The 27,460-nt window shown below is 47.1% G+C and overlaps 3 protein-coding genes across 3 annotated transcripts; 2 read left to right on the top strand and 1 right to left on the bottom strand.

The window, feature by feature from the left end:
• The first annotated feature begins 7,783 nt into the window (after positions 1-7,783).
• On the top strand, positions 7,784-10,015 carry LOC119140173 (keratin-associated protein 10-4-like). Its single transcript, XM_037371262.1, has 2 exons — positions 7,784-9,198; positions 9,343-10,015. The coding sequence occupies exons 1-2, from the start codon at positions 7,784-7,786 to the stop codon at positions 10,013-10,015; spliced, it is 2,088 nt and encodes a 695-aa protein (XP_037227159.1).
• A 6,385-nt stretch (positions 10,016-16,400) lies between these two features.
• Positions 16,401-17,132, top strand: LOC119140078 (proline-rich protein 9-like). Its single transcript, XM_037371122.1, has one exon. The coding sequence runs from the start codon at positions 16,401-16,403 to the stop codon at positions 16,905-16,907; it is 507 nt and encodes a 168-aa protein (XP_037227019.1). The 3' UTR covers positions 16,908-17,132.
• A 6,974-nt stretch (positions 17,133-24,106) lies between these two features.
• On the bottom strand, positions 24,107-25,120 carry LOC119140045 (keratinocyte proline-rich protein-like). Its single transcript, XM_037371066.1, has one exon. The coding sequence runs from the start codon at positions 25,118-25,120 to the stop codon at positions 24,107-24,109; it is 1,014 nt and encodes a 337-aa protein (XP_037226963.1).
• Positions 25,121-27,460: the final 2,340 nt, after the last annotated feature.

Raw genomic sequence — 27,460 nt, 5'->3', positions numbered from 1 at the left:
TTTTGGCCTTGTCGGCCATGCCTAAGAAAGGAAGTCCTCAACTTTTGGTTGCAAACAAAGTTTGGCCAAGCCCAGGTTGGATGGCATTTTGTCCTTTCCTTCCTCTCTGTAGGAAAGGTATAAATTACTAGCTGATATGTTAGGAACGCCACAATCACACCTGATGCCTGTCTTCCAGCTGTACCAATTACACTCCACCCTGATGATGATGAGGTGTCACAAGGCAGGAGTAATGACAGATGAGTGAGGGGAGGAGATCACGGTGAGGGGAACATGAGAACCGTCAAAGGAATGAAGAGCTGGGGGAAGGCAATGAGCCGGCTGCTCATGAGTTTTGCAATGCAAACACGGTACATCCCTGAATAACATGGACCAGTGAAAGGATCTAGCTGGATCTGGTCCTCTTCCTCCTTTGCTGCTTTACCACCAGTGCTGCATGCCCAGGATGGAGATCAGGGCACTGCAGCCCCACCACAAAGACCATCTCTGCCCCAGGTTGCTTAAATGAAGAAACACTGAAATTACAGTAGATGCACCCAACAAAAAGGATGAGTTTTTCTGGATTTAGTTTTCGTATAAAACATGACATACTTATGGCCCTGGGAGTCCTTTAAAGAACTAAAGAAACCTTCACCTTGGTCTTGATGAACATCTTCAGCTTAATGACACTTGAGGAAAGGAAACTCGCTTCCTCTGCTGCTGTGCTGGAGGAAACAGCTCAATCCCCAGGTTTTGTTTTGTTGTTGTTGGTAACCACTCAGGAGCACCCAGGATGATCCCAACAAACTCTGAGCATCACTGGATGGATGTTTGAGTGCCAGATGTTCTGGGATGGAGCGCTCCATGTTGGCATAACCATAAAAGTTGGGGTTGCGAGGGGAAGCGCCAACCAGGGCAATGCAAGTGTGTAACGAGAAGTTATTTTGGTAATAGATGATGTGGGAGAGCACAGCGATTTGTAAAGGAGAGCCTAGTGATACGGTGTCAAAAGAGCATCCTGCAGCAATGAGCCCAGCTTATCTGACTTTGCAAGGGCATATTTGGTACTACAGTAAACAGTATTCCTCTGCTTATCATCGTTAGTTGTCACTTTAATGTTACTATAGGCTATCTTCACTAATGTTTGATTTATAGGTGTTTCCAAAATCAAATACTGCAGATCTAATCTAACTCACAGAAGATCTTTATTACAACATAATGGGTGATATATGTAGTTTCAGGCATGGTAATCTGGCACAGTGTCTGGAGAATATCTGTTGATTTATTTACTGGGGAAACAAAAAATATATATATATGGAAACAGCTGACAAACTTTGCAGATTCATCAAGATTTATTCCCTCAATCTAATAAACTGCGATTATCGCTACACTGTAAAGACTTGTTTCATCTCTTTGCAAATACACAGAGCATGCTAATGCACAGAGATATTTCATTCGATGTGCCTGTGGAGGCAGGAAAACTCTTTCTAACAGAGGGTGTTAGAGACCCAGCAAACAAACTGCCGTAATCCAATAAAAATGGCTTTCACTGAGCAGCTGTTTACGGATGCCTGGGCTGGTTCTCATTATTTTTCCAGGCGGCTGTGAACTGCATTGGGCTCCTCTTGCAGCGGCAGCAAACTGCCGTATCGACAGACAGCAGCTCGTGACCAAATGCCACCGGGAGTACGGAGAGCCTCGGATGCCAGCACTGAGTCTGATAGGGCTGCTGGGCAAGAAACGTCAGATAATGTATGAATTACACGGCAGGCAGCTACAGGAATAATCGTCCTATCCTTCTCCCCTTGGTTTTTCTATAAGTTTTAACAAGCTTTATCTGTTTACTGCATCAGGTTGCTGCTAATATTTAGAGGTATAACTCTGGTTCTGGGGAAAGCTGTTAAGTGACAAAACCTTTTAATTATACGGAGTTTTACCCAGTTTTCAACTGGACATCGTGCAACAAAAGTCCCATTTCTCAGCATCACTTGTTTGGTGTTTTCTGCAACTTCTTTCTATTCAGCGTTTGCTCTTTCTTCACCCTAAATGCTGTCTGTCGTTTTGTATCTCGTTAAAAGACCTTTCTCAAGCTATGTTAAAATGATGCCTTTGGGCTGCTTTTCTCAATATTCTCATAATAACGTCAATCTAAAAGGCCATTAAAAAAAGACGATAGAAAATGCAAGGGCAAAATCCTAACTGAATTTAAGACAGACTATGAAAGTAGTTACTTGTATGTGGGAAGTAAAAAGGTTGAGGATGATGAAACGTGTCTCTGAATGCAATTCATACTTGCATTGCACTTTTGCCATTATTATTGCAGTTAACATTAGGCAATAAAAATAAGAGCCGTAATTAACAGATGATTGAAAAGGTTTTTTTTTTTTTTATTTCATATGAAGCAATTTTCTCTCTCGTTGTTATACCTGAGAAACCAAGAGGAGGTCTCATTTATGCAGGGGAAACATCATCTTTACCGTGTGCCTGCTGATGCTGCTCTTACTTCTTGCCTCGCAGCCAGTTTTGACACCGGGAAAGGCACCGCTCCACGATGGCGGCGGTGCGGGTGTTCAGGCGGAAAGGTGCACGTGGGGATGGGTGGGCTCCAGTGCCCTTGGACGTGCCCTTGGTGGGGCTGATGTCTGCAGTGCCCTGGGGCATGCATGTCCCTGTGGGTTCTGCAGTGGTCTGGGACACGCCTGGCTCGGTACAAATCACGCTTTGGGATGTGCAGAGATCCACGTGTGTAATCGAGCACTGATCAGGGCAGGGATCACTGATGATCACACCCTGAGTGCAGGAGGGCTCCTCCATGCAGGTCTCTAGCACCTCAAGGGTGCAGGGCTCCACAGCTGAGATTGGGTGCTGCAAGGTGACGTTTTCCATGCAGGTCCCAACTGTCTTAGGGATGCAAGGCTCCATCAGCAAGATTTCTTGCTGGAGGGGGAAGGTCTCCACTGGCGTCCCGGCTGTGTCAGTGGGGCAGAGCTCCACCGTCGGGATTATGTGCTGGAGGGGGAAGGTCTTCACACAGGTCCCATCTGTCTCGAGGGTGCAGGTATCCATTGGTGAGGCTGGGTACTGCACGGGGAAGGTGTCCACACAGGTTCCTGCTGTCTCAGGGGTGCAGGGACTCTCTGGCAAGATTGTGTGCTGGAGCGGAAAGGATTCTGCGCACGTCCCAACTATCTCGGTGGCACAGGGCTGCACTGGCGAGGCTGTGGGCTGGCACGGGAAGCTGTCCCCTCCCTTGCTTTGAGGGGGATCGCAGGGGATCGCTGCCGAGCACACGCAGACATCCACACATAGAGGTGCACAGGAGTCCCAGGCAGCTGCATGCTCAGGGCAGCAGGCATCCCTGGGCATGGGGACAGCAGGAGGTGGGCAGGTGAGCCCAACCTGAGGGCAAGCATCCAGGCAGGTGGCTGAAGCCTGGCACAGGCAGGAGGCCACCTCCAAAGTCTGCTCAGGACAAGGATGCATGTCCTGCCCAGGGTGGGCATCCAGGTCCACCATGGGACAATGCGATGGGCAAGGGTTGGTGTGCACAGCCTCCCCCGTGCAGGCAGAAGGGGGCAGGCAGGGTGGCTTGCACTGGGAAGACATCTTTCTGCACTGCAGGCAAGCCTGAAAGAAAAAGAGTGATTTGGTGTCTACTAAGCATCAGATGTTTCATTTTCTTGGCTGGTGAATTCCTTGCCGAGGTGGTTACTGTTTGTGCCATGATTTGTTCATGAAAATAAGGAATACTGAGAAAATCTGCTGGGTTTTGGGGTTTCTCCCCCACAAATTCTGCAACCCTCCCTATGAAAAGAAGTTTGGTCCTTCTATTTTCCTGTATAAACTTCCAAACTTAGCCTTTCTTATTAACGCCTGTTTCTGCTGCACAATTTTGCCCTAGCAGCATTTTCTTGTGCAGACAGCAGTGGATTTGATTAACATTTTCAGCAGGTTTGTAAACATCAGGTTAATCCCTTCTCTTTTCCAGATGCTTTCCCCTTGTTCTGAAACTCCCTCGCAGAACGCCCGTCTCGCAGCTGCCGCAAGAGGTGCAGCTATTGCTGTCCTACCTTCACCATGGCTAAAAGCAGCAGTAGTCTAGACAGGTAAAAGAAGGACATAGTTCAGGTTTACCGTGAGGCTAGGCACTCTTACCTGGGACCTTGGCTGCTGCTGTATGCGATGCTGCAGTCACCTCACCGCTTAGACGATAACCGTGCACAGCAGTTTCAGCTCCTGGCTGCTGTGTAGGCGCTCGGAGAGCAGGACGGTGTTTTATCCCTCTAAATCCAGCGCCGAGACACAGCAGGAAGCGTTTTGCGGAGCGTCCTTGGGAATTACAGCAAAGTTGGCACCAAGGAAGGAGATTATTAATCTTCCAAGCCCTTATCACCCAGGAGGTGTGAGAGCCAAGGAACAATTTCCCTTGTGTGGCTGGTTGCAGTAATGTATTTCAGGACATAACAGAAAATTAACACCAGCAAAAGGCTGAGATCTGTATGGTCCCAGTGATACTTACCCAGCTGGGTATCAGCAAATAACGACGGCGCGCAGACACGGCAACTTTAACCTGGGATCTGCCTTGTATATTCAAGAGCCTGGCCTCCGGAGATGAGCTGCCCCAGGCACACAGACAAGCTCTGCTTTGCTAACCCGGCCCCGCTCCACCTCTGCCCTGTGATGGATTATTTGGCTAATTATTTTAAATGGAAACCAGCTATTTCCGTGGCTGCAGCCCAACCTTGAGTGAGGGAAGATGGCTTGTGAATTCACGTGTTCTTTCAGCGAGGCTGACGCCAGAGAAGAATTTAGGAAATGAATGGTCTCTCAGCTTGCTCTCAAGTAGTCAGCCAGTCATGGGTCAGTTTTTCTGGGACGGTAAAACATCCTCCAGCCCAACACATCATGTGGGCCATTAGAGACATGATGGGATGTGGGATCCTGGCGATTCTTTTTTTAGCCACGTCTGACCTCTTTCTGTCACTGCCGCTGTCCTGTTCAGACGTGGCATTGATGGTGGTAGTGTCCTGACGTGCTTCTGGAAACTCTCGTATCATCACTAGTCGCGTGATGTTTTGCATTTTCTCCTCAAGCTCTGACTCAAATAACATAACGCTGCTCCGCCGCCATGACGTTGCCTTTATCCTCATGCAGGTAGCCCCTTGAAGAGCAGATGGGTGATAGGAGGAGTGACCACCACCCTTGTCCCTTCAACCTACTGGTTTAGCAAAGTCAGCTGAATTATACTAAGGGTTAATTGAAATCACTGTGGTCAGTAATGAGCTGGCCACCCAAGTGGTCACACATCCCAGGTTTATGTATTTTGACTTAAATAACCAAAAGCTACTACATTGGACAGCATGGTGCTCAGCAGTGTGGGGACAGACATTTAAAGGGAGAAGAATTGTGTGCAGACACAAAACACACCTTGGTCTCTGGATGATATATGCCCTCGTCTCTGTGTGCAAGTAATACTGGTTGGATGCTTGTGTCACCAAGTGACTTAAGGCTCGTTTGGAGTGAGCAGAGAAGGAAGTTTCAGGGTATTTAATCTCTCACAGGCGATGCACTTGGCTCTCCCTTCTCTCTTCTAATGAGGGATTTTCAGACGAGAACATCTTTACTTGACCACAATTCTGGTAGGCAAACGTGGTGACTCTGCTGCGGCAGCCGTGCACAGTTAGCTATCATGAATGGTGTATCTCGGGCTCAGTTTAGCCTGCTGTAAGACAGAAATGTGCACAGCAAACCCAAAAGGGCCACTTACCAGGGACGCTATGGTCAGAGCACCAAACACAGATGGTTCATCACCCTGGAGCGTCACCACATAGAGATGGGCAACCACAGGAGAAGTCCTGGAAGGAGCCTGAGAGACACTGAAGATCTTAACCCAGTGTGAAGTCTTCCCTTGCTGCCTAATTGCCAAAATCATAACAAATTTTGATTGTGCTGGCATACTGGACTTGGTTGAGGAGCAGAGATGCTACACAGCTGTCAAGAAACCTTGGATACTCCGGGGTAAACCAACAGCTATGGGGTGTAACTGGTTTTCTTTCCATCTGGCACATGAGACCACATCTGGACACTGTGTCCCATCTGGGGCCCACAGTGCAAGGCAGGCTCTGACAAACTGGAGTAAGTCCAGTGGAGACCACCAAGAGGGTCCAGAGGCCTTGAGGAGATTATGAATGGGGAGAGGCTGAAGGACCTGCTCACTCTGGCAAGGCAAAGGCTCAGGGGAGGTCCTGGGGTCCCTTTCAGCTCTTGGGGCTCTTCTCAGAGGTGCCCAGAGACAGGGTGAGGGGCAATGACTGCAAGCTGCAACAAGGGGAATTCTAACCAGATTATAGGGAATATAATTCTCAGTGGGATGGATGTTGTGTGCTGGTCAGGGCAACCAAACTCACGCAGTAGAGCAGAACGAAGCCACTTACTGAGTCCTATCTCATCTGTCATCCTGGTTTGTATGGCTGGCTTGGGGGAAGGTGCAAGAAAATGTCCCAAATTAACTTTTATCAAAACAAAGTTTAATCCTGAGGGGGATTGTTTCCAGGCTGTATCATCCGTTCTTTATTCCCCATCCCCCATAGGAAATACGTGGATCAGGAATTCAGGCTTGCAGGCAGCAGTCATAGTGTTGCATGTACCACCTTGGTGGCTAGGTTTCATTAAAAATTATAATGTAAGCAAGTAATTGAAGGATTGGAGGTGGAGCTGGTCTGGATTATTAAAAATTTTATTTCCATACCCCTGAGGTGTCTCACTTCCGGAGACACGGACACTGAAATCATATAAAAGGATTCATATTGTAGTGTTTCTTAAACCATTTTGGTTTCGTTTGCTAGTTGCTGGTGGTGAATTGGGTAAGTCTCTCTTGGCTTACTGGGAAGTAAGGTAGTGGCTGGGGTTATTTAATTTTTAAATCTTGTCTGCAGAAGCAAGTTAGAAGACTTGTGAGTGCTTCTGCTTGGTGAGGTTTGTGTGTGGTACTTATCAAGCAGCTGAGCTAAGGGTAAATATTAATTCCATCTTCTACCAGTCTTTATTTGCTGTTTATTTTGCAACTGCTGTGCTTTCTCCATCAAGATGCGTCTCAGGGTAGATGAGAGTGGACTAACCTCTCTCTTTCCCCAATGCCATTGCTACCCTCTTTTAACCAGGGAATTACTGGGTTTGAGAGAGATCAAAAGGCAAAGCTAGGACTTCAAAGGAAAAAAGTGGGAGGGAAGATAAGAAGTGGAGACTCGCAGGCTGCAAGGGTAAGCAATGCCTGGAAGGAAGTCTGGATGAGAAGAGCCAGGAGGACTTCTGTGGGAAAGGTAGGAAAGCAGCTGCACTGCGAGTGTCTGATCCTTTCCTTGTGGAAGTGTTTTCCAGCATGAAGCCTCCACTCGTGTCCTCTAGCTGAGGACCTGCATGTGGACAGGGCACCCTCAGAAGCCCAGTAAACTCCTTTTCAGGTGAAAATAGGGAAGTAGTGCCAAAAAGTAAATCCCAAACCAAGGGGAGCTGTCTGTGGTCATGACTTCAGACCCTGCAGGATAATCTGAGCTGAGTCCAAATAACACCACTTTTCTTTCCTGTTTCGAGAAGCCAGTAGCTACAAACTTCTCTAAAATGCTTCCACGTGGAGGTAGTGCTCTGCTATGGATTTCAGGCTGTCTTCCCAGTATATTTTTCAGTATTCTGCTGGGGAAAGTGTAGTTTAACTCCATGTCTAAAATAGCCTTGTGAAAGCTGAATATCCCTGTTTCCCACAAAACATATTCCTTTCCTGCTTTCAGACATTACCCCTCCCTCAAAGATGCGTTGCCAAAATGATTGCCAGCTGAGACAGGTCTGCCTTGCACCTCCCACCATCTTGGTGAAGAGTTTTCCCATGAAAAAACTCGTGGATCCCTGTGGTGCTGTCCGTAACATCCAGTGCTTGCGTCCCTGTGTGGATCCCTGCTTGCGTCCCTGTGTGGATCCCTGCTTGCGTCCCTGTGTGGATCCTTGCTGCTATGCTCAGATTCCTCAGGGCACCACCACTTACGTGAACCTGGGTAACCTTGGTGTGACGCAGGCAGCCGGGTGCATGGATCCATCCTGCCTCGCAGTTGCCATGCGTGTGCCTCCGTGCTGTGAGGAAGTGACCAGGTGCACCACCACGTGTATGGACCCATGCTGCTGCAAAGTGACGGAGTGCACCACCAGATGCGAAGATACGTGCTGTGAGGAAGCGACCAAGTGCACCACCACGTGTGCAGATCCCTGCTGCAAGGAAGTGACCAAGTGCACCACCACATGTGCAGATCCGTGCTGCAAGGAAGCGACCAAGTGCACCAGCAGATGTGTGGATCCCTGCTGTACTGAGGTGACCAAGTGCACCACCGCGTGTGTGGATCCCTGTTGCAAGGAAGTGACCAAGTGCACCACCAGATGTGTGGATCAGTGCTGCAAGGAAGTGACCAAATGCACCACCACATGTGTGGATCCCTGCTGTACTGAGGTGACCAAGTGCACCACCACGTGTGTGGATCCCTGTTGCAAGGAAGTGACCAAGTGCTCCACCACATGTGTGGATCCCTGTTGCAAGGAGGTGACCAAGTGCACCACCACATGTGTGGATCCCTGTTGCAAGGAGGTGACCAAATGCACCACCACGTGCGTGGATCCCTGTTGCAAGGAGGTGACCAAGTGCACCACCACGTGCGTGGAACCCTGCTGCAAGGAAGTGACCAAGTGCACCACCACGTGTGTTGATCCGTGCTGTAGACCTGTGACCAGATGTGCTACCACATGTGTGGAGCCATGCTGCAGCAAAGTGACCAAATGTGCTACCACGTGCGTTGATCCATGTTGTGGGGAAGTGACCAAATGCACCACCCAGTGTGTAGATCCATGCTGTGGAGGTGTCACCAGATGCACCAGAAAATGTGTGGATCCATGCTGTGAGGAAGTGATCAAATGCACCACCAGATGTGTAGACCCGTGCTGTGACAGAGTGACCAAGTGCACGACCAGGTGTGTAGATCCATGCTGCAGGGAAGTGACCAAGTGTACCACCAGGTGTGTAGATCCATGCTGTGACAGATTGACAAAGTCCACCACCAGGTGTGTGGATCCCTGCTGTGGAGCTATGACCAGATGCACCTCCACATGTGTGGATCCATGCTGTGGCAGAGTGACCAAGTGCACTACCAGGTGTGTGGATCCTTGCTGTAGAGAGGTGACCAAGTGCACTACCAGGTGCGTGGATCCCTGCTGTGGAGGAGTGATAAAGTGTGCCACCAGGTGCGTGGCTCCATGTTGTGGATGTGTGACCAGATGCACTCAGTGTGTGGATCCCTGCTGTGGTGGAGCGACCAGGTGCACCACCAGATGTGTGGATCCCTGCTGTGGAGGTGTGAGGGAATGTACCACCACGTGCGTGGATCAGTGCTGCAAGGAAGTGACCAAATGCACCAGCACATGTGTGGATCCCTGCTGTGGAGGTGTGAGTGAATGTACCACCACGTGCGTGGATCCCTGTTGCAAGGAAGTGACCAAGTGCACCACCACGTGCGTGGATCCCTGTTGCAAGGAAGTGACCAAGTGCACCACCACGTGTGTGGATCCCTGCTGCAAGGAAGTGACCAGGTGCACCACCACGTGTGTGGATCCCTGCTGTGGAGGTGTGAGTGAGTGCACCACCACATGCGTGGATCAGTGCTGCAAGGAAATGGCCAAGTGCACCACCACGTGCGTGGATCCCTGCTGCAAGGAAGTGACCAAGTGCACCACCACGTGCGTGGATCCCTGCTGTGGAGGTGTGAGTGAGTGCACCACCACGTGCGTGGATCAGTGCTGCAAGGAAATGGCCAAGTGCTCCACCACGTGCGTGGATCCCTGCTGTGGGGGCGTTCAGGCTGTTACAAAGTGCGTGGATTCCTGCCCCACTGCCTGCGTTACACAATGCATCCCCTTGTGCGTGAGTACTTGCACCCCTGCCTGCGGCCGGCGCTACTGCATCACCTGCGCTGATGTCCGCTGTCGTAAATGCATGGCTCCTTGAGGGGCTGCATGCGGGGGCTGCTGTGCTGGGAGTTGCAGGGGGACCCCATTCCGCAGTGCCGTTGCCCTGGCGGTGGGGTGTGTGTCTCCAAAGGCTGAGGAATGAAAATGGTTTGCAGATCCCTGAACCTGCCACTGCCTTCCTCGCATCTTTGCTTTCCTAGTGCCCTTCCTGTCCTAGGAAGAGTAAAATCCTCCAACGGTCCTCCTTACGTTCTGCATCATTTCTGCTGTATTCACCTCAAAAACCGTGACTTCCCTTGTAACGTGTAACTAATTGATTTTGTGCCCCCAGGAATCTTGCCTGGGAGAGAGATTCTGTAATTCTTCTTTGCACTGATGTGGATGGAGGGGTTTCCCCGTTTGTTCTTTCTTGCCATCTTCTCCCTTTCTTGTATGAAGCAATAATTAAAAAAAAAAAAGATCTTGACATCAGCTGTCTGCAAGTGTTTCCTTCACTTTAGTATTCCCCCAGACTCACACTTTGTCCTTTTAATTTCTTCCTAAAAAGCCTGATCGCTGTAGAGTGGCGGGTCCTGCTAGAATGCATGGGAAGGTCTAAGACAATAGCTGGAGACCTGGGACTCATCTGGGTTATCCCAGCTCATTGCTGGGAGAGGGGATGCTGTACATCACAAGGAAATACTGCTCTCCCATGGTTTTGAAAAGACTGAAAACCCAACCACTTGCTGAAGTGCCTCTCTGAAGCTGGAGGAGCTCAGGACCAGCCGTGTCTGCCTCCCATGGGCAGAAATGAAATATTCCGAGAAATGGGTAGATAAGACACTAACAAGGAGAAGATGAGCAGGTCTGGGAGACTGCCTCCCAACTGTCACCCATGTGTAAAGGTCCCATCTCAGCCTTTTGCTGTCGACTTCTATCTCCTTGTCTCCAGTGGCGACTGGGCAAGCCTCATCAGTTAGGGAGATCGACACCAATTCACCCACCACTGAGCTCTGCAGAAATGTTATTAGTATTAGGAAGGTGTCTTGGACAATTTTGGTAACCCTCCATAAATACCTGCCAACAGGATCCCAGTGCTTCCTCCTTAGCATCAAATTTGTTTGCAAATTGCTCACCCAGGAGTAAGCAACATCCTCAGGGCTTCCAAGTCACCCTGTTACACAGCCCAAGGGTTGTGCTCCGCAGGCTTCCAGAGCAGAACTGGTGCAGGGGGGTGGGGACAGACTGGGCTTTGCAGTGGCCTCTGAAGGGAGGTTAGATGGGGTGGCAGATGGCGGGGGAAGCCAGCCCAGCTGCTGAAGCAGCAGACCTGGGCACTTCTCTGTCTGCCAGCACCTGCTGGCTCACTCTTTAAAGATGCCCCAGGGCACGTGGCTGGTGACTAACCTGCCATTATCGCTGTCTCACTTTTTCCAGTAGGGGAGTCCCACCAACAGTGGGACAGGATAAATCATACCCAATGGATGTGGCATTGCACGTGGGTTGGGGAGCTCCGTCCTCGTGCAGATCGTCCCACCCTCACAGCTCTTCTGCTTCTATCCTCCTCTTCCAAGGCTGTGGCAGACCCTGGCTCTTGCCGCTGGGTTGTGCAGCACTTACCACAGCGGGTGTCTGGACTTCGGCGTGTGCTCTGGGCATTACCTGAACACAAAATGCTATGCAATAGAAATGCCAAACTAAATGAGGCTTCCTTATCACCCTCCTGACTCCAAAAGTCCTTTAAAATTCATTAAAAAGTGCGAGCAACCATTTCCTTTGCTCCTGCTCCAAAATTAAATGGAACATCCTGGGAAATAAGAATCTGTAGGTGAAAAAAAATGGCATTCAGATAAGATTTCCACTTCAACTGTTTCTCTGTAGCATCCTTCTGATGGCATGATGCTTGCATTATATTTAGTCCTTCCTATGAACGTAGAAATTCAGATTTTAAAAGGCTGAGACCATCAGCAGAGAGCAAACAGTTCGTTTCCAGGTGAACATCTCAAGATTGTGCTGTAGGAAGAGGGAGAGATCTTTCCTCCCTGAACACCTACATCTGCAAAACTGTTAAAACAATTAGGGGGAAAATTGCTCTTCAGCCTAAGCAAATGTAGTAGGCCCACAGTTCTCTCTCTGTCAGGCAATGTGCTGTGAACTCTCCGATGTATTCCTCAGAGATCAGGACGCTTTTATTCAGTAATGTAAAAAAAAAAATCCCAAGGAAAGCTAGATTCCCATTCTAAAATACTGGGCAAATCAAAGCAAATACATGCAATAGTCAGAAGGCAAAAGATAAAACAGATTAGTTATTTTTTTCGTAACCACAGCTAGTTCCTCTTTTTCAGATTTAATTGCATTCAGATGCTCACTTATCATTCTTCACGAGGCACTCACCTTCCTGAGTAAACAGGAAAAGAGGCGGATAGTGCCGTATTTGGGTTCCTCTCAGCCCCAGAAGTAATGATCTAATTACTTGATCAAATGGTCCCCAGGGCACAGACTAGACAACCCACTTGTTTTCATGTGAGGCTAATTGCATTCTGCACTCAGCCTGCTGGCATCCCAGCTATGCGACGATGGAGGCGATGGACCAGCAGCCTGGAGACCAGCCCCACCTGGCAGCTGCCCTGGGTGCAGGATCACACCCTCGCACCTTGCCTGGGTACCTGTGGTAGGGAGTGATGAGAGGGGAAAGTCCGGTGTAATGAAGCTCCGATTTTAAGATTTAATTGCAACAAAGTGCAGGAGAGTGGGCTTACCGTGCTGAGAATATGGGGAGAATCCTTGATTTCCATGAAGATGCTTTGCCCACCAAAACAGTAGTGTACTGTATAGGGTGCTGCACAAACAAAATGAAATCCCTGATGCCGACCGCTGCTGGATGCCACAGAGGAAGGAGTCTTACTTAGGCAGCTTTTAGGTAAACCAAGAGATGCAAAGAAATCCAGAGGTAATCACATTTTCAAAGCAAGGCAGCCAGCAGTTTATGAAATGGTTTTGTTTTATTTTTTTCCTAGCAGAAATCCAGCTGAACGGCCCAAAACAGTGCATGCCTGAGCATCTGCCCAGGGAAAAATGTCACTTTGAGATGTTTCCATTAAAAATCATGACATCTGCATTCCTGGAGTTTTATGTTTCTGTTAATAACCATGTCTCCGTAACCATGTGGTGTTTCATGTCTGCAGGGAAAATTTTTATAGCTATAGGAAAAGGGCTCCGATCTTGAAGTGCCTCCACCTTTGGGAGCTCTTGGCAGTGAAATATGAAGTCTCTCTTGGGTTATTGGCAGCCAAAACTGTTGACCATGTCCTTTTCTACTGAGTTTTTCAGAAATATTCTTCCAAGCACCAGGCAAACCTCTGGGTAGGGGAGTCTGTCTCCTTTTGGGCTCCAGGAACCTCTTCTGGTTCAGGTTTGTGCTTTGTCGTATTTTTTTTTCATCAAAGCGCTACCATCGCACCAGCCTCTGGTGCTGCAAGAGACCTTAACCTGTGCCATTTAATTAAATAGGTTCCAGAAGTGTCAGATTTGGCAAAATCACTTATTTTCCGCTCTTTTGCCGAAGGAGTATGGCCACAAAAGGATGTTGCTGTGGGGTCCTGACTCACTGAAGTTAATGTGACTAGTCAAATGACCAAATTGCTCGTAAATGTAATAGAGACCCACAAATAAGCATCAATTAAGAATAATAATCCAGCTCTCTGATGTTCCTACATATTACAAGTGCAGATCAATTTATATCTCCTAAAATGTCTAGTTCTCTCCGAAGTCATTACAATTTCTTGCTAATCAAATATAACAATAGGGTATACAGTAACCCACTATAGAAAGGGAGACGTAGGACCGGTCCTCACCCCTCATTTTAGAGGTGAGCCTGGAGCCCTAGGAAAGCATGAAGAACTGTACTAACCAGACTATGAGAAACTCCTCAGCAAGATAAGTGTTGAAGGCTGCTGCTGTGAGGGGTCTTAAAAGTACTGGAGGACAGTTGCTTGCTCAGCATCACCCAGCTGGGTTAGCTCTAGGAGGAGAGATAAATCTGTCTAGATGGTTACATCGGAGCTATCTGCTCTGCTTTTCGGTCTGCAGGGTCTACTTAATGCAGTCATGGGTGTTTCTCTTCACCCTGAAGCAGATGTCTAAGACAAGCAAACCACACTGTACAAGTCCCTGTTTCTTCCCATCGTTCATAAAAGCTGCCGGTGCAGCAGTATGAGCCTTGGGTGGAGAAATTGCACATGAGTCTGTCCAGCAAAGGAAGGGGAGTGGAAAGACTGAACAAACAGTGAGGTGCTGCTGGGAGGATGTCAGGAGCTGTGCAAATTCATCAGCCCACATGGGCTTAGGAATTCCAGTTTGCCCGTGTAAACATTAGAAAGGAACCAGTGTCGGTGCCTGCAATTCTCCTGGTTTCCAGTGCAAACAGGATGCACTGCTCATGCTGAACAGGCTGGGGGGTTTGTGTTTGTTTTAGTGGTTTTTTTTTTTTTTTTTTTTTGCTCATTTAGCATTTGTGTAAGTGATCTCATTGGGGCATTTGCTCACCTAATTGCAGGACGATCCTATTCCACCTCTGTGACTGGAGTATCTCAGAGAAATATTTTCTGTGCTGCGGAGCTCAGCGAGATATCCTGGTCAACAAAAGGCTTCAGTATACTAATGTGGAGTCCTGGGCCTTAATCCCACTTAAGCTGAAGCCCTTTATGTTGCTCTGGCAGTGAAAAATGCCTTTAAAATGGGTGCCCCTTTGCTTTGCCCTGATGGCTTGAAGAGGTCCTCAAGGCAACTGGAGCTGTGTCCCCATTGGCATTGCCAAGCGTGAATGTTGTGAATGGACGGTGGAGAGGAACGGGTCGGGTGTATTTTATAGTTAAAAAGCTATTAGAGAAACAGACACCTCAGTAATGTGTGGAAGCACTGATGGCCCACTGCAGGATTAGCTGTTTCTTACCATGAGAATTAGGACATGATATTTCTCATAGCAAATCAGATCAATTGTCCATCTTCGCTAATAATAGTTAATCATTCTTACTGCACTGAAACAAACCCAAGGTATCATTCAGACATTTATGGAAATAAGGAGATGAAAATATCCATGCTTATTAAATCTTTTCTGAAAAGCAATTAATCAGGTACCTGATTTTTTCTAATTACTCTATCATTCTTGTTGGGAACCATATGACTTGGCTATTAGGTGGAAGCAGAATTTGCTCAGGATCACATGTTTTTCCTGGAAGAGGGTTTCCATCAAAAATTAGGATGTAAACAAATATGTAAAGCATGTACAGGTGGAGCTTGTTCAGGTAGTTAGTGGTCAGGTGTCCATACCCCTGGGCTCCCTTGTTTCCGGAGGTGACGCCATGCAAGCCATATAAAAAGGTTTGCATTTTGATGCTCACACCAGTTCGTTTGACTTCTCCCTCATTCACCTGCATCGGTGGACTGGTAAGTCTTTCTCGGATTTATCAGGGAATGATGCGATGGCTGTGTTACTTGGTCGTTCTGGTCAAGAGAATATATTACTGATCACAGGAGAGCTTTTCTCCTGTTGTTTCTGTTCCGGGATTTGTCCTGGAATGGGGGAGAGGATGTTCAATTCTTATTTAGAGTTTGCTCTTCCTTAAGTAGCTTGCAAATGTCCTGTCACCTCTTCAGAAACTGTGAAGGTCTCTCATCCTCCTTCGTATTCTATCTTCATTATTTTTTTTTATGCCTCATTAAATCTGGAAATTAAATAAATTAGTGGATGCTGCAGAGTGAGTCTTGGGACTTCAAAAGAGATGGGTGGGAAGAAGCATTATCTGGCAGAAAGAAGCTGCAGAATGCCTGCAGGCAAAGCTGCAGGAGACATCTGGGAGAAGTCAAGATGAGAAAATGAATTGGAAACAGGAGCTGCAACCTCTGGGCCAACCCTCCTCTTACGAAAGGAGGAGCCCATTCATTTTGATACAGCTCCAGCGACGTACCATGATACACAGCTCGTGGATTTGGGATAGTGTCTGGATTTGTGGTCTTTAGGCTTCATCCCTGGGCTTTAGCAGCTCAACGTCTACACAAAGGGGGACATACTCTGTGGTGCGCGTGAGGAACTGAAGGTGTGAGTAGCAAAAGATGGGCCCTAAGAAGATTAGGAGATGAACTATTTTCATGTTACGGCTTCTACAAAGTTTAGCTGTGGGTAATTCTATCAAATTCAGGGTTTATGGCTCTAGCCTTCTTAACAGTGATGCCTGCAAGTTCCCTGCTAGTGTTGGTTGCATGTGTCTGAATCCACAAGTCATTCACATGCAATTTTTTCTAACAGTCCTTTTCTCAGTCCAACAGTTAACTGCTATATACATTCCAGAGCTTGGGTTGTGAATTGTGGCTCGAGAATAAAGAACAAGCATCCTGATTTTGTCCTCTTTTTATCTTTGTCTTTAGCTTTACTAGCACCTAGAAGGATGTCTTGCTACGAGCAGTGCAAACAGCCCTGCCTGCCCCCTCCCATTTGCGTGCAGAAATGCAGCAAGTGTGTGGAGCCCTGCAAGATGGTGTGCATGGAGGTCTGCCCGACACCCTGTGCCACCCAGTGCACCACCCAGTGCGTGGAGCCTTGTGCCACCCAGTGCACCACATCCTGCACCACCCAGTGCGTGGAGCCTTGTGCCACCCAGTGCACCACGTCCTGCAGCGTCCAGTGCGTGGAGCCCTGCAGCGTCCAGTGCGTGGAGCCCTGCAGCACACAGTGCGTGGAGGTCTGCCCACCTAAGTGCATCGATGTCTGCGCAAAGCCCTGTGCCACCCAGTGCACCACCCAGTGTGTGGAGCCCTGTGCCACCCAGTGCAGCACCAAGTGTGTGGAGCCCTGCGCAGCCTCATGCGGGGAGGTGTGTACCACCAAGTGCGTTGATACGTGCGAGACGGTGTGCCTGGAGCCATGCAGCACTGTCTGTTCTCGCCCATGCTGATGGCCTTAATGCGTGAGCCTCACGTGCAGTCCTGGTGCTTCGCTGCATTGCAGTATCCATGGGCTCATGAGCATCCACGGAATGAAAAAGAAGTTACAGACCCATCCGCAATGTACTGAGACCTCTCCTGATCTGGTTAGCCTGTGCTCTCTTTGTCTTGGAAAACATTTCTCTGAATGTTTCCAGGCTGTATCTTTGCTTCTTATGCTACTTCTGCTACTGCTATCTCAGCACCTTTTTCTTGGTAACTGCAGTTGGCCGATATTACACTGCTGGGCATTTTGAGAAGTTATTTAGCAATGGCTGTGCTGTTGGAAGGTGCCTACCCTTCTATTCTTTAATTCTCATTTAATGCATATCCTCTTGTCTTTCAATGTCTATGTGCAGCAATAAAAATTGACCATCGATGGCACCATGTGTCTTCTGTCTTTCTTTCATCGCCTCGTTTCCATGGCTTCAGACCCAAGAACATCTTATTTTAGTTTTTGTTTTAAAAAGCTGCCGTGGTTGCGGAGGATTTGTGCCTGCAATGCAGTGCTGCAAACAGAGACCATGCGTTATAATGTGGAGGAGTGTCTTCTAATACTATAAGTAAAGCATCATCTTGTCAATACATTTCTGACAGATTAAAAAAGATTTAGGTTTATCCTGCTTGGAAATCATGATAGAAATTTATTTTTTAGCTTTATTAATGATAGTATTTTACTTCTTAATGTCTCTGGATATTGGAGGCAAATCTTAGGAACTGTTACAAGGTAAATTTAAGGGAAAGAAGGAATCAAAATGTTCTTGCTGGGATTTTAACTGTACCTTAAAAATATTCTGATGGAGACAAAAGTGGTATTTTTGATGACTTCTTCCCGTGATCCTCACTGACTAAATATAGAAAGCAGGGGATTTGGCTTCAGGAGATGAATCTTTTTGTGGTTCAGGAACAGGTCTGAGCCCTGCAGATTGCAGGTTTGTTCCCAGGTTTGCTGCAGATACTTTGTGTGGCTTTGGGCAGGTCTCACCCTTGTTATCGATCCCTTCCCCACCTGCTGATAGAGTGGTTGGCATTTCGGGTTCGTTAACATCTGGCAGGTACAGTAATATTTTAATTAATTTATAAATGCTTCTTCTTTATTTGGAGTCATAATTTTGAAACGGAAGGAAGCCCATTGTCTGGAGGGACATTACTCTGATTTAAATGCTGAGTTTCAGAGACAATGGCCCCATTGTCCTCCATACTGTGCCTGTGATTTGCTTACCTCTGTCTCCATGATGGCCACACAATTTCCATGTCTGGGATGTAGAGAACTGCTATCCACCTACCATATCATTATGGCAAGGGTGGAGAGTATCTAATCTAGAAAAGAAAAGAGTTATATTTAGATGTGTGTAAACACTATTACCAAATCAGCTTTTAATGAAACCTTGTGTGCAGGTGTAGAGAGTTTGATGGTAGATTCCTTTTTGTGTTATTTCTGTCGACACCAAAAGGTGACACCATCAAGCAGCAATAATGATGGGCAAAACATGTCTCGGTAAGGCAAACAAATTCTATGCCTGAACACACCTTGCAGTTCAGATAGACAAAGCAGGGGTAGGTGGACCAGATGTTCAACAGCAGGAAATTCAGCAGAAATTCAAAAGCAGGAAAATGGAAGGGGAGACTAGGAACATGCGTCTTTAATTCCTCCCATTGAGCGCACACCTTTGGGGATTCAGCAATGAACATGGCCTCACTAATAATCGCTTGCTGCCGTCACATGTGTAGCATCAGTGCCCACTTCCAGACATGGAAAAGGTCTTAGTCAGGAAGTCATATGCTGCTACTAATGAGATCCATCCCATAGACTAGTCACCTGTGACTGGTTTCCAAGCATCTTCATCCAGCTCTATCAGCTCTTTTAGTCATTTAAAATTTTTTCCGCTCTCCCTCTGTGCTGCTAGCATCATACCAGGCATGGTAATGATAGATGGGAGATGGTGCTCTGAAAACCCCAGGGGAAGTGGCAGAAGAGACCTGTTGGTTTGTGCTCCTCACGCTTCCTGCGCCTGTAGGAAAACGTGTTGCAAAAGCCCTGACACACTGCTCTCCTATGCACTTGTGGTTAGTTGGGAGCGTTGCTGAGATTCCCCAGTGTACAACAAATTAGGCACATTTGATCCGTGTCAGCCTCAGGGTCATTAAGACCCTTGGTAAATCAGGCATGAGTGAGGGATGTGAAGATACGGGATGATGTTGTTTCCATTAGCACCTTCTGCTCTCCTACACCCAGTGGAAGCCATGTCCATCATCCCTCTGTGTATCACACATCCATAATGGAGACTGGGCTGTAATTCATAGGGCTGAATATGACCCCACAGGGCATAGTAGTGAGGGAGGCTTGAGAAATTAGTAGTAGAAAGCTACCTTTTCCAATAGAAAATATTTCAGTTGAAACATTTCCTCTGTTTCTTCCTTGGAAAAATTTCAAGGGGATCAACATTTTTCTGAAACACGGATCCATGCCCAGAAAAAAGAAATTCTGCCACAACTTCAGCAAGCCAAACCTACTGTTTGTAAAAAAGAAGTTTGAGGTGCTTCACTGAAAAGCTATGTGAAAGTGCAGGGAAAAAAAAAACCAAACCAAAAAACCAAAGGGAAAGCTTTCTGATTTCTTTGCAATATAAAAAGCTTCATTCTCTTTTTGGAGGAGAAGGACAGAAGTAAACCCTGAGAACACAGACTGCCAAACACAGACCTGCTGCCCTTCCCAGGAGCTGGAATACAGCACGCAAACGTCTCCCACTCAGGTTTATGTCAGCTGGAGATCTGACCCGGGGATCACTGATAAAACTACCCAGAAATACCTAAACTTCACGCAAACATGTTCTGCTCCCTCTGGAGCAGATCTGAGCCACCTCTCAAATCTGAGTTCAGTTGTGGGATCTTTGCCCAGGGTCGGGACAAGATGAATTATTAATAAATTAGCCAGTTATTACAAGATTGGGTGTGTCTTGCATTAAAAACAACAAATCCCCCGCACCTGAAAGAGGAGGCATCTCTCACAGACCTTGACTGAAGTCCAGGTGTATGGAGGTGTTGGTGAAGCAGGTTCTCGTTGTGAAAGATTCTGGTCATCAAGTTAATCTGTTGTCATCAGCTCCCCGGGCTGACTTCTGAAAGCGTATAAAAGCCTCTCATCGGGGAGGCTCATCAGCTTCAGTGGCTTCTTCTTCCCTCCCTCCAACAGCAGGAGATACCAGGTGGGTCCTTCTGTGCACATCTAGCAATATAGGTAGGGGTTTCTGGTGCCCTGTTCTTGGGAGATAGGGTGATTTTTATTTCTCTTTATTTATTTCTCTAGGAACAGTTTCAGCTCATCTCTCTGGCAATTTCACCTCCACACAGGTGAAAGCCTTATTGTGTTATTTGGAGACTTTCTGAGGCCCCACAGAGTGGCTTGGTAACTCCTTGGGTGAGCAAACCCTTGCTAACCCTTATCGTTTTTTCCCAGTTGATAAAAATCCTTGTGGATAACCATTGAGTATTGAGTTTCAGCTGCCAAAGCGTGGCATCCACCGGCAGCTTGTTTTGCATCTGTCGAGCGGCCACGGGCTGATCACTGCAGTTCCCTGGATCTCCAGGGCTCTGAGTTTCACTTCTTTGTGCAAAATCATATCGTCATGAGTGGGAGGGGCAGTCACGGTCTGAGGCAGACCCTGGATGACAAGACACATGGCTCCTGCTCTGAGGGTCTCGATGAACTAAGCAGAGATGTGGCTGCTGTCAGAAGGGATTGTTATCAAATGATTTTTTTTTTTTTTTTCCTCTTTCAAAACTGTTTGCAATACTGATATGCCTCTAGCTTTCTGCTCCTCTCTGACTAGTTTTAAATATTGCTCTGGGGTTCTCCATGAACTCACCCTGCTTTCATTAAAACTTGGGGTGCTTCTTAGCCTGTCAAAGTTGAAATGTTCAGCAAAGAGTGAGCGGAGGGAAGGAAGGAAAACCCCTCTTTTTTTTTTTTTTTTTTTTTTTTTTTCCCCCTCCACCTCTGTAGCCATGGTTGAATCACAACTTTGTTAGGATGGTGCTTGCCTGTTATATTAATTTATGCTTATATACTGTTACGCCCTGGGGCCTCTGAGGAGCAGATGATCCCCATAGGGGCAACTGTGATGGGAGCCCAGAAAAGCGATGTGGGGTAAACTGGAGTCATCAGCACAAAGCTGGCCTGAACAGCAGCATCCTCAAGGACTTCCAAGTTTGTGTGTGTGTGTTTTGTTTTTTGGTTTTTTTCCCTGTGTGTTTTCCGTGGTAGAATTAACTTTGAAATGCTCTTCACTCTTGGTTTGATGTCAAAGCTGAAGAACTGACTGAAACTGTAACATCCAGAAAGGAGAAGTGTGGGGGGCTTAAAATAACAGAAATGGCACCTTGGTTTTCTTCCAGGCTTAGCAAAGATGTCTTCCCACCAGCAGAAACAGCAGCAGCAAATACCTTCAAAATGCCAGGAAAAGTGTCCTCCAAAGAGTGTGGAGCAATGCCAGTCCTCCAAAGGGCAAACCAAGTGTCCTGTGAAGAGCATCCCGCAGCAGCAACAGCAGCAGCAGTGCCCAAAGCAGAAGTAGCACTAACAGCAATGGCCACAAAGTGCCATGGAAGATGCAAATGCTTATTTGCAAGCTCTCCTTCTGTCTGCTGGCTCTGTCAGAATAGCTAGAAATCTGCAACATGCCTCCTTTGTTCGCAAGCAGAAATTATTTTACAAAGAGATGCAATTCATTAACTTGAATTTATTCATCTTCTACTATATTTATATAACAGTGCAGCAGTTTTCTTCTGATCTTTAGTTTGGGACATGCTACAATAAAATCTTAAGTAACCTCATTACTTGCTTCCTGATATTTTTTTTTCCAGTTTACGAGCGTCATCCATTCTCTTTTGCTTACTTTTATTAGCTGAAGAATCACCTTTAGACATACCCTAGTATACGAGGCACACACACACACACCTCCATGCATGTTTGCCTTCCAGATTTCCCCAGGAATTATTTGTCCACATTTTTATTTCAGATAGTCATCACGTTAATAGCTGTAGATTTCTGGATCTAAGTAGACCAGAAATGTGAAATGTCTAGAGCAAACAGGACACAAAATGATCACAGTCTCTAGAAAGACGATTAAGTTCAGCATCCTTTGGGACAGAGCTGCTCCTGTGTGTCACAGCTGGCTCAGGGTGGATGTGCTTCCCACCTCAGGGCCACCTTGCAAGTTGGTTTTCATCCTGAACTAGAGCAAACTGGAGAAACTCGGTTTTCTGCAAGGTAGAATATGCTGAAGTCTATTCTTGTGGGTCCATCAAAATGATTAATTGTGGGTTTTTCAGACCCTTAACTACCCTATAACTGCTGAGGGGAAAATAGCCTTTGGAAGCTTTTCACACTGAAAGGAAGCTTTTTGCTTGCTCAGAACAAAGAGTTTCTGTTTTAAAAGAACCAGAAAGACGATTCAGAATGTTTTGGTTTCTCAGCAGGACATAGTGGCTCAGCTAATTGATTTCCAGCCAGCTGCCTGGGAAAGTAGAGGGGGGAAAAAATATAAATACAGAACCTTTTAAGCGATAAGGTATTGGTGTCTGGCAGACCGATGTGAGCTTGCTTGGCAAACTCAGCATGGTGCTGTGATCAAACAATGAGGTTGGATGTATCTAACACTCATCTAACAGGTACAGGGCCAAACCGGTGGGATTGCATCACTCCTGGCGCATCTGAAGTGTGGGAAAAACTCATCTGCTTGTGCTTGCAACCTGCCTGGTAGACATGCCCGTGCCTTATGTCTGCTGAAGGTCATGGAGTGGCTGGGAATATGCGTAAATTGGGCAGAGTGACTGCTTGGGGTGAGCCAATGCCATGTGCCATGCTTGGCGGTGGGGGGTCTTGCTGTGAGGTGTTTCAGTGCAATTAGTGTCTCAGTGCTAGCGGGCTGACTGTGCAGGGGCTCTAACCCGGGCATCTGGAGAGGAGCAGCAGAGCCAGGGTCCCCTGTGAGCACCCAAGTTTCTGCGTCTTGATTTGCCCAGCTCTGAGCCTGAAAAATGACTTGAGCGCTGCAAGCTGAGGCTCCTTTTCATCTTTTTTTTAAGCAGAAGCTATTAAAAATCACCACCGCTTGGTATTCAAAGTAATTTTTATTGTTGATTTTCACAGTGAAATAAATCCTGGATACAATGTCAGCCTAAAATAATTAGAGATAAGTACCAGATACATACGCAACAACATTGTGTGGTGAAACATGTTCCAGGGTGTAATTGAGACAGCAGTGTGTATGCTTCCTCCTTTATCCTGTCTAACAGATGGAAGCCACGCCTGAGGTTAATCTATTTCAAAACATGTCTGGATTGGATTTAATTATCTATATATTTTCCATAAATAATCTCAGTTTGAGCTGCTCTTTTACACATCTTAGAAAATCCAAGGTGAGCTCTCTGAGGAAAGCGCTGATTACTACCAGTTCAGCTAAGCAGATAATTAAGAGGGGATGGCTTTTTTTTTTTTTTTTTTTTTTTTTTTGGTAAAAATCTTTCTATTTCCTCCAGCCCAGCAGATTTGTTTTAATTGTTTAAAATATTCAATACTATGGATTCATGATTCAGAAAGTCTTGTTGCCATTCACCAGAACCCCTAAGGTTCTGCAGAAACCTCAAATCCTATTATTAATAGGCAAAATCCTTAAATGCAAGGTGGGAGATGGCATTCACATGGGGGGAGGTGGGGAGGGAGGCATGAAAACCAGGAGGCAGCGTGCAGGTCTGGACGATGAGCTCTCGGTCCCTAACTGCGTTCGGGTTCAGTTTGAATCTTTAGCTTAATGAACCCCGAGTCGTGCGTGCCATCATGTTCTTTGGTCTCTCTCTGGGCTGTTAAAAGCCAGCGGGGTGATTGGGAGAGGGCAGAAATTCAGGCTGCTGGAAAGCTGAACGCACATGCCTGCAACACCGCTTGAAGCCTTACTATCTATTGACAGTCCTGCCGCGTCAGTTAGCTTATGGCTGTTAGTATGGGATAGCACTAGCGTTAGCTGGGGGGCAGCTGGAAGCTGTGCTGCTTGGCAGAAGTTCTGCAGCGAATAAAAGGGCGTTGGAAAATGACCTCTGGTCATGAGACACGGGGAGAGGAGGTCTGGGCTTGCAATCTTCTCTCTTCAGGGCTTCCTTGGCCAGCCGCAAGTTACTTCTGCATGGGGGGCCACTGGTTGGGCTGCTTCACCTGCTGCTGCTCAATGGGAGGGCATTTCTCTGGAAGCTCAGGGCAGGGGGCAGGGATTGGCACGGGGGTCTCCTTGCACTCCTGCTTCTCCTGAGGGCAGGGGGTGGGCATGGGGATCTCCTTGCACTGCTGCACTTCTTGGACACACGGTGTGGGTTCAGGGCATGGAACGGGGGTTGGCACAGGGACCTCCTGGCATTCCTGCTTCTCCTGAGGACACGGTGCAGGCTCAGGGCACGGAACAGGGATTGGCACAGGGATCTCCTTGCACTGCTGCTCTTCTTGGACACATGGTGTGGGTTCAGGGCAGGGAACAGGGATTGGCACGGGGGTCTCCTTGCACTCCTGCTTCTCTGGAGGGCATGGGGTGGGCACAGGGATCTCCTTGCACTCCTGCTTCTCCTGGGGACATGGTGCAGGATCAGGGCATGGAACAGGGATGGGCACAGGGATCTGCTTGCATTCCTGCTTCTCTTGGGGACATGCTGCATCCTCCGGGCAGGTAACAGGAACTGGCAGAGGGATCTCCTTGCACTCCTGCTTCTCCTGCACTTGTGGAGTTGGTTCAGAGCAGGAAACAGGGTCTTGCACAGGCAGCTCTTTGCACGCTGGTTTCTCTTCAGGGCACGGAACAGGCTCAGGGCACGATACAGGTGGGAAAGTTGGTGGTAATGTGCATTGCTGTTGCTGCTGCTGCTCCTGGGGTGGGCACTGGGGTATTATGACCACTGGTGTTTCTCCCTTGCTGGGTTCCACCACTGGTGTTGGCAATGGCACTGTTTTTTCCGGGCATGGTACCACTACTACTGGGACTGGTTCTGGACAAGGTGTTGGGACTTGGACTTCAGGTTGCTGCTGTGGACATGGGACCGGCTCAGTGCAGGGCACAGGCTCATGGATTTGCTTTGAATTCACTTTGCTCAGGCCAGGTGGGAGGGTGATTTCCTGCTTGATCTGCATTTGATTCAAAGACATCTTTGCAGGAAACAAGATTATCTGAAAGAAAGGTCAGAGTGTTATTGTGTCTGCTAAATGAACTGCATTGGGATAAGGGTGAAAGGATTATAAGAAACATGAATCAGCTGCAAGAGTAAAGTTCTCTTAGTTTGCCCTTGGTTTCCCAAGGCAGGTTGCCTCAGAAAGAATTATGATTTGCTCTTTCTTTTTCATCCTGCCTTTCAGCTCCTGCTCTGACTCTGTGTTATCTCCTTTGTGTTCTGCAATGTGGGACAGCCCTGTCAGGTCTAGAGGTAAAGGTAGAGCCACTCCTTTGAACTCGGAGCTGATTTACACTTCAGAGCTCTTCCTCCTGTTGCTTAGCTCTTCTCAATGTGTGAGCTCCCTTTCATTTCTGTCCTGGGGAATTGATGAGAGGAGCTGGCAAATAACAGATCTGCTGGTTTGATAGCGGTTTCAGAAAGTCAAAACAATAATAAAAAAATAATGAATGCTGAAGACAAACATTTAAAAACATTTGGGGTATCAAAAAGTAGAAAAATATCACTCTGGACCCAACGGGATATTTTACAAAACAGAAATACTTCATTTAATTTTGCCCCTTTTAAAACGGTTTTACTTGGCATTCGAAATGTGAGGTGCTAAGGCTTCAAGGTGGACCTCACAAGTAAGCCAATATCTTTCTGTAGTATTAAGATTCTTTACAGCACAATAGACCAACTCCTCCTCTTGCTCTGGTTTCACTCTGACATCATTGGTGATGTGATGGATTGAGGTTACCTGTGGCACAGTTCTTCCAGCTGTCACGGGAAGAATTAGCAGTGGTAATGTGTCCCTATGTTTCTGGATTATCCTGGCCACTAATAATCCATGTAGCTTGCATGAATCAGAATAATCAGGAGGGATTTCTTTTCCCAAGGCCAGTAATGTGCAACAGGCCAAATGGGTTTTGCAAACAATTTATGGAACTGCCTCTGTTTCCTGGGCTGCTGAAGGCAGGACCAGGCTCAGCTGGATGGGTGCTGTGCCTTTGCTAAAGCCTGTGTTGCTGTCTTTCTCAAGACAATCTAAGGGCACAAATAAAAGGTTAGAATCACAGATGTGTGGGCTGGAAGGGGCTTTTTCATGTCCCCTCAACACAAGACTAGCACCAATGCAGATGATGTGAGAGTGTGCAAGTTCATTCTCCCTTCCCTGCATTGCCTACTCCTCTCAGCACATCTTCAAAGCAAATTCATTGCTCTCTTCTGGATCTTTCTAGATCCTTCAGATCAATATCACTTATCTCTTGCTCTTTTCTTTGTAAGGACCTGATAAGATCTTAAGCCAAATTAATATGTTGCCCTTGAGATGGTTAGCATGGATGAGACAGCACGCTAGGAATACTTGCAACCTTCTGCTCCCTACAGCCCCTCATACTCCCAAATCTCTCTTTTACAAAATAATTTCACGGTGAAATTGAAGATTAAAAAATATTCTTGTTATAAATAGCAGAATCACAGAGAACAGACTTGGAAGGAGCTTTAGGAGGCCATTTAGACCTTCTCCTTCCCTGAAGGCAGGATCAGTTATACTTAAGCCAACATAATTTTATCTAATCTCTTCTTCCGAAAGGGTCTAATTTAGCATTTAACTATCCTCAGATTTAGACACAATCTGAATTTGCCTTGCAGAGTCCTTCCAAGGCTGCTTGTCCTACCCCAATACCCACAATTTCTCTTCTTTGGAGGAATCTTTTGCATGTTCAAAGCTATCAAATAAAACGCTTCTTTAAAGAGTCTGCCTACGTTAAGCCAAGCAGTAAAATTACAGACATCACAAAAAGGTATCAGTATTCTCTGACTTACCCAACCAGTCAACAGGGAGAAGCACGAAGTCGAGTGGATGGTGGAGCATGGAGATTTGAGAACTTTTATATGGTTTCAAAGCCCTGCCTTCTGGGAATGAGTCCTCCTAGGTAATGAGCTCATTCTTTCACAACTGCCATCATGCATTTCCTCCACAGACTTGTTTTACACGTAGGCATTGTGAAGAGAGGCTTTTGCTGCAGAATGCATTTTATTCCCCTTTTTGACTAACCCAATTTAACAAAAAGCTTTCCGTGTGAATAAAGGTCAGACCTTCAGGTTAATGAATTCATTGCAGACCCCGTCGAGGTCAGGGGTCTTGGTGTGGTGTCAGCCAGTGTGGTTCCACTTCAAGTCATGCATGAGTCACTTCATGTCAGCTAATACACCCGCTTCTTAGCATGTATTTGTAGTTTAAGGCAAGGGGGCTAATCTGTACTTCTTTCACCTACTTTTTATCAGTGAATACCCTAAGGTGACTCTCTGGTGAGCCTACAGCCTCATGATGCAT

This window comes from Falco rusticolus, chromosome 19 (genome assembly GCF_015220075.1).
Source record: "Falco rusticolus isolate bFalRus1 chromosome 19, bFalRus1.pri, whole genome shotgun sequence".
NCBI classification, from domain to species: domain Eukaryota; kingdom Metazoa; phylum Chordata; class Aves; order Falconiformes; family Falconidae; genus Falco; species Falco rusticolus.
Note: the sequence above shows the minus strand (reverse complement) of the source record. Positions and strands in the feature narration are given on the sequence as shown.

What these genes read in the sequence shown, in the direction of transcription:
- LOC119140078 (XM_037371122.1), top strand. Translation starts at nt 16,401, where the DNA reads ATGTCTTGCTACGAGCAGTGCAAACAGCCCTGCCTGCCCCCTCCCATT.
- LOC119140045 (XM_037371066.1), bottom strand. Translation starts at nt 25,120, where the DNA reads ATGTCTTTGAATCAAATGCAGATCAAGCAGGAAATCACCCTCCCACCT.
- LOC119140173 (XM_037371262.1), top strand. Translation starts at nt 7,784, where the DNA reads ATGCGTTGCCAAAATGATTGCCAGCTGAGACAGGTCTGCCTTGCACCT. An exon ending in TGCTGTAGAGAGGTGACCAA is followed by an intron (nt 9,199 to 9,342) that starts GTGCACTACCAG and finishes GTGCACCACCAG; the next exon opens with ATGTGTGGATCCCTGCTGTG.